The sequence below is a fragment of the Emys orbicularis genome, chromosome 3 (assembly GCF_028017835.1).
Source record: "Emys orbicularis isolate rEmyOrb1 chromosome 3, rEmyOrb1.hap1, whole genome shotgun sequence".
In the NCBI taxonomy this organism is placed as follows: domain Eukaryota; kingdom Metazoa; phylum Chordata; order Testudines; family Emydidae; genus Emys; species Emys orbicularis.
The window spans coordinates 213,034,625-213,041,630 of NC_088685.1; the positions used below are offsets into that span (position 1 = coordinate 213,034,625).

Genomic DNA, 7,006 nt, shown 5'->3' on the forward strand with positions numbered 1-7,006 from the left:
CAACAAACCAACCAAATATCCCCGCTTGAAATCGGTGCTTAAAGAGGCCGGGGCAATTCCGGGGCCTGATCCCACAGCCCATTGGTCTTCGGATCAGGCTGGGTAGGTGGAAATTTGTCCTTTGAGGATGGGGGTGGGAGGCTTGGAACACAAATAGACACAAGGGCTTGAGCCAAGGACATCACCAGCGTGATCCACCATCCAGCCCCCCGGGCCGGCTGGGCTTGGCAGGGGAGCTTTAGGACGAGTTCATGATGGGCCGGGAATACACACCTTGGTAATAAGAGGTGTCTCCGGCCAGCGGGGAGGCTTCTAAGCCACTTTTGTTCGTGACGGGGCCCATGGCCAGGCTGCCGGGCATGGGGGAGCCGTAGCCGGAGTAGTGCATCACCTGCTCGTAGGCCTTGAGGTCCATTTTGTGGTGGTGGGGGTGATGGTGCGGGTGGTGGTGGGGGGGGGGGCGGCGGCTGCTCGGAGGAGGACATCAGGTTGTTGATGGAGAAGGGGTGGTTGAAGGCGTAGTGGTGCTCGGGCTTGAGGTGGGCCTCGTGGGCCAGGTGGTGGGGGGCGAGCAGGTGCTGGGCCGGCGAAGGGGCCTGCTGCGGGGGGGTCCCTTTGAGCTCGACCAGGGCCCGCTTGTGCTCGCGGCAGGGCGAGGCGCCGGGGTGGGGGGACTCGGGCCCACCCGCCGAGCTGTCGGAGGAGCCTCCTTCCCCGGGTTGGGGGGGCTGCTGCGGGGGGGGCTGCTTCTTCCCCCCTCCTCCGCCGCCTCCTCCGCCGCCGCCCCCTTCCTTGCTCTTCTCGCACTTGAAGCGCTTCTGGCGGCGCAGGTAGCAGCCGTTCTCGAACATGTTGCCCGAGTCTGGGTGCAGCGTCCAGAAGGAGCCCTTGCCCGGCTTGTCCGGGGAGCGGGGCACCTTGAGGAAGCAGTCGTTGAAGGAGAGCGAGTGGCGGATGGAGTTCTGCCAGCGCTGCTGGTTCTGCCGGTAGAAGGGGAACAGGTCCATGATCCACTGGTAGATCTCGCTCAGCGTCAGCATCTTGTTGGGCGACTGTTGGATGGCCATGGTGATGAGCGAGATGTAGGAGTAGGGGGGCTTGGCGTGGGTGTAGCTCCGCCGGTAGGTCTTGGGGTCCCGCGAGCGGTTGAGGTTGCCTTGCCCGTACATGGGGCTCATGGAGTTCATGTTGGTGTAGGGGGCCAGGGCGTTCATGGAGCCGGCCTGGGCGCCCATGGGGCTCATGCTGGGGCTCAGGTGGGCCCCCATGCCGCTGCCCATGCCGGCCATGGCCCCCGGGCCGGGAGACATGCCGGCCAAGGACGGGCTCATCCCGGTGCTGGCGTAGGACATGTTCATGGAGCCGGCCCCGCTCATGTTGGCCGGGCCGCTGCTCATGGCCGACATGCCCATGTAGCTGTTCATGCCCAGGCCCGGGTTCATGCTGCTCACGGAGGAATAGCTCTGCAACGAAAAGGGGGGAGAGCGGAGGGGGTGGTTAACCTCGGCTGCCACGCAGTGCCTGCCACCCCGAGGCTGCTCTAGCAATGGGGCTGCTGGCTGGGGGGCGCCCCGGAAGCCGCCCCGCAGCGCCCGGGATGTCTAGGACGCAGCTGCCGGGGCGAACTGCTCTCTGCTGGGTCCGAAAAAGCAGCAGTCAGCTGGTGGGGGGCAGGGGGCTGCTCCCACCCAATCGCGCCGGGCAGGGGGAGCGGTCGCCCCCGGTTGGGAACGGGGGTTAGGGACTCGGTGTGGGGGATGCGCCTGCCCCGGGCTGGGGGGGCGCAGGAGTGTGTGTTAAATCGTGACGAAATGTGCCGGCCGCCAGACCCCTCGAGCAGCAAAACGACCCTGCGATCCGGAGGGGCTGCGTTGCAAACTACGTGGGGAGGGAACACGCCGCGGGGCAGACGGCTGGCTCCGACCCCGGCCACACGAGTCCCATGCGCGGGGAGCCCCACCCGAGGCGGCGCAGGACTCCCCGCAGCCCAGCCAGTCGCGTGTCCCTCTCCCACCATTCTCAAAACCCAGATTTCCAGCCATAAACTTTCCCCCCTTCTGCCTTGCCCCCCCCCCGCCCCCCTGTTTTCTTACCCCCCCCCCTTCCCGACAGTCCCATGCCAAACACAACTTTGTTAGGAGAGCGCGGCGCGGGCAGGGCAGAGGATTTGGAGGCGCCGCAAGTCAATATTTGATCACAAAGTTAATATTATCTCAAGGCTAACAACGGTGTCGTATAAACCCAGCGCCCTGTTTTCGCCGAAGGAGGGGAGAACGGGAGGCGGCTGGGGGACGGGAAGGGGGTGTGGGATGGGCAGGGAGGGGGGGACAGAGACACACACACAAATAGAGGCAGAAGTTGTCCCTACCTCGGGTTCTGCATAGTAGCCGCTCCAGTCCGAGTGTTCGTGCCCTTCCATTTTCACGGCTCCCAGCATACTGGAAGCAGAGTGCATGGCCGTTTAAAATTTAACAGCCACAACAACCGACGACAAGAGAGAACAACCCCAAAAAAAAAAAAAATCCCAGCCCTCCCTCCCCTCTGCCTCACTCCCTCTCTGTCTGAGCCGGGCGGAGGGGGAGGGGGCAGAAGTGGCTGATGCTGGGTTGGGGTGGCTGCTCCCCCCCCCCCTGCTCCTGCTGCTGCCTGGGTGGGTTTGTTGTTTTTTCTTTCTTTTTTTCCCTTTCTTTTGCAGCCCAGAGTCGCCCGGCGGCGCTGGGGAAAGGAGGAGGCGGAGGACAAGCGCTCCCGTCACGGAGTGATATAGAACCGGGCGCCCCCGCGAGCCTCCAATCCCCAGATCCTGGGTAGCCTATTTGAATAATCAGCTCACACCTAGGCGGGGGCCTCCTCGCCTTCGCCCCCCTCGTGCACACACCTGCCCCGAGCGGCACGGGAGGCGGATGGCGAGGCAGGCAGGAGGGGGACAAATCCTGACCCAGGGAGAGCGAGCCAGAGAAGGAGAGAGGGTGGCAGCTGGACCCGTCTTTATTGGCCAATGCCTTGTCATCTGGCTAGTGTCTGGGAGCCCGGCTGGGGGGAGCGGGGTGCTGCCATGTGGGCAGGGACTGCAGGACGGGTGTCTCTGCGCTTGTGACTGCAGCTGGGGAGGGAGAGGGGCCTCCCCCTGCTTGCGTGCCGGTGGACTGCTCGCGGGGCTGGGGGCACTGGTTTGCCACCAGCCGGGCTCCGGGCTGGTTTCTCAAGTCCGGACTTATGTATCCGGGGCTCTCTCTGCTGGCTGGAGCTCGCTCGCTGCCAACACGGCGAGCGGCTCGGAAGGAAATCTGCAAAGCCCTGTCCTGGTTCGAACGAGCTGTTTACACACCTTTAAAGCCCCCGGTGCTGTTCCTTGCCGGAGCGCCCTCGCTGCAAGCGAGATCCAAACCAAAGTCACGGGAGAGGGGGGATATTACGCAGCATTCACCTCTGTGTCCAAGCCATGCCCCGGGCTTTCTTGGTTTTTTAGTAAGGTGCTAAATGACTTGGGATCACCCATTTGTCTGTGACAGAACAGGCAGTTCCAAGGTTACCCAGTCACAGCCGAGGTGCCTACAACATTTCGTAACTAAAACAAACAGGGGGAAGGTGAGAGTAGCCAACAGAAATAAACCAGGGAATCACTGGTAAGGACCTGGGATTTTCTACCATAGCCCCTGAGCAGCCTGTAACCCCACCACGTGCCAGTCAAACTGTGGCAGTAACAGCAAGGTCAGAATAATAATAATAATTAATAATTAACAATAATAAAAAAACCTTAAGACATCAGGAAACTAGACAGAAAATCCCAAAACTTCGACCTCGAAACTATCTATATGCATGGCCAGCACACAACAGAATCCAAAGGAAAGGTGATGCTATGTAATCTGCTTTGTACAAACTCTGCCAATCTTTCTCGCTATGGCTGCTAATTGTGTGTTCCTTTCAAATCTAATGATAGATAGATAGATAGATAGAAATAAGCACCCATTATTTACAAAACCCACACAGCGACCTGCTTGCTGTTCCGGCGTCAGTATCCGACCAAATGCTGAAACATGTATTTATTCTAGAGGATACCTTAGCTGTCTGAGATATTAAACGAAGTCAAGTTTATTTAACAGTGTTGGTTCATCAGGGATTTAACGGGTTTTTCTCATGCAATAGAAAACAGCGATTCTGTGAAGTGGAATGAATCTTGACTATTTCGTTGCTAATACCCCGCAGACAGTTCTGCTCCATCAGAATTCCGCAGTTATCATTGTAAAGAGAGAAAGTGACTCTAGGCTTGGCTGACAAAATTCTGTCATACGAAACGGGACTACGCCATTGCATCCATTTTTTTTCATGTACAACTTTCCGTATCTATTATCTATCTATCCATCCCCATCCACCTCCTCTATCTATCTATCTATCTATCTATCTATCTATCTATCTATCTATCTATCCCCATCCACCTTATCCACCTTATCTATCTATCTATCTATCTATCTATCTATCTATCTATCTATCTATCTATCCCCATCCACCTTATCTATCTATCTATCTATCTATCTATCTATCTATCCCCATCCACCTTATCTATCTATCTATCTATCTATCTATCTATCTATCTATCACTTTCAAAATGAATGGGGCAATGTGGCCCATTTTTTCCAAATAAGATAAACACTTCTAGCTCTAACAATGAAGGTTGGTACTAATATAAAATGTTAATATAGCATGCCCGAGGGGGGTTTCGTTTAATCGCAGACACTCCTCAAATGATTCATATAAACAGGGGTATAGACTTTGCTAAATAAGCCACACAGTATATTAAATAGTAATTTTAAAAGGCGTCAGAAAAAATACCAGCCAACCTTCTGATTTAAGCGAGGAAATGAATATTTTGAAAATAAAAAATATTAATGTAAATTTTTGTTCTGCAAAATTAGATGCTTTTCTTCTGGCTTTTTTTAAGTCTATATTTATTTTTCAACTAAAATATAACAATAAAAAAGCCAAGCTACTGTGTCCCCTGGTGAGTGAGGCCAGATGAGACCTTTTGGGAATAAGTGTGGAGAACCAGGATCTGATTAACACTATTTAAACAAAAATGGATAGACTGATGCTTCTCCTGTATCTTACTTGATGGAAATAGACCATCTTTCAAGCGTCCGCTCAGGGTCTTACAGATTGAAAAATAGTGGTAGAGCTCCCCCTGTCGTTTGTTCAACGGAGCGCCATATTGAATCTGATTGGGGGCCTGATCCAAAGCCCATTGCAGTAAATGGAAAGACTCCCATTTATTTCACTGGATTTGGGATTAGGCCCTAAGAGACGGGTGCAGAACAGCCTTCTTCTACGCTTTTAAACAATGGTTTGCTGCATGATCCCTTTACTGCAATCAGATGCTTGTAAAGTGCTTTGAGATCATCAGATGAAGGGCACGTCAAGTATTAGCATTTTCCATCTCATTAAGACTAAATTTTTAAAGAATCCTTTATATTAAACAGCAGCCATATTCCTACAAGACAGCTACTTATAATGAATAATCATAAATAGGTTAATTGGACTATTTAAATAGCCCCGGCACATGAAAACAACGCAATTGTACATTTTAAACGTGCCTGTTCCTGTTAGATTTCTCTTATCTTCTGAACACTTTGTCAGCCACAAGGTATTTGACTTGATGAACTCACTGGGTAAAATTCTATGGCCTTGTGTTGTGCAGGAGTCACAGTAAATGATCAGAATGGTTCATTCTAGCCCTTAAGTCTAAGTCACTCTCTTCAAAGGGGCTGAAACAGCAGCAAGGGTCCCTAAAAGCCACCTGTTCCGGCTAGGGTGGATTCCTCCTGCAGAGGTTTTGAGGAAGACAGGTGCAAAGCCACCTTCTGAGGACACTCTTGCAAGCTTTGGTGTAGAGGGCATGCCAGGGACAGGCCTGGAGGAGAAAGGGGCATGTTGGGCACATAGCAGCAAAGGATGGAAGAAAGGAAGAAATATTATCCCCATTTTACAGATGGGAAACTGAGGCCTAGTGAGATGTGAGTTATGGGCTCTTCACATAAGTGGCACATTTGGGGCAAATAAGTGTCTGTTTTCTGGATGGATCAACTTTTTTTTGTTCCTCTAATACACCACATTAGAACATTTCATAAGGCATGCACTTAACTATTTCCTTCCCCTTCCCCCCTCCCCAGTTTAACAGCATACAATACAACAGACAAAATCATTGTTTAGAAGGGAAAATATAGGGAGAATTACCGTAAGTAAAATTAATTAAGAGGATGTTGCGTATAAATAATTGAGGGTGATCAATCCAAAGTCAAAAGATCATCTATATTTAGCTTAGTGTTTGTAGTTAAGTTAAATCAGTACATACCAGTTAGATCTTTTTTGGTATGGTTCTGGTGGGAGTGTGGGGTTTGTTTTTTTCCCTGTATGAAAAAAAAAATGGCAACAATACAATGAGGGATTATTATGCAATCTTGTTCTAACTGGTGCCAATAGCACAATAATTCCCACTGAATTCAATAGTAGTAGGGGCAAGTCCTTAAAGAGGATTTTCTAGCACCAATAAGATCTCCCAGCACACACCTACACTTGTGCTTAACACACTGTAGGACTTGCTATTGACCTCAGTGGGACTCCTCACAGTGCATGAAGTTAAACACATATATATGGCTTTGCCGTCTCAGAGCCTACATTTATCCTAGGCCTGGCCTGCACCTAAAAGTTAGATCAGCCGAACTACATCACTTAGGGCTGTGAAAAATTTCGCCCCCGGTGTAGATGCAGCTAAGTCTTCTCTTGACCAAGCAACCCCCTCTCGGGGAGGTCCATTAACTACAGAGATGGGAAAAGCCTTTTGCTGTTGTAGGACATGTCTACACGGCCATGCTACAGCGGCACAGCCACAACTGTGCTGCTGAAGCTGTTGTAGTGGAGACATACCCGTAGCCTCACACAATCCATTGTATTTTACTAGGTTCGTTTTTTGTTTTGTTTTGTTTTTTCCCATTCAAATTAGCAGGAAGTTTTA

General features: G+C 51.9%; 1 protein-coding gene across 1 annotated transcript; it reads right to left on the bottom strand.

Annotated features, from left to right (window-relative positions):
- Positions 1 to 238: 238 nt before the first annotated feature.
- Positions 239 to 2,455, bottom strand: FOXA2 (forkhead box A2). Its single transcript, XM_065401460.1, is given in 3 exon segments — positions 239 to 451; positions 453 to 1,463; positions 2,369 to 2,455. Coding segments are annotated over 3 exon segments (1,311 nt in total).
- Positions 2,456 to 7,006: the final 4,551 nt, after the last annotated feature.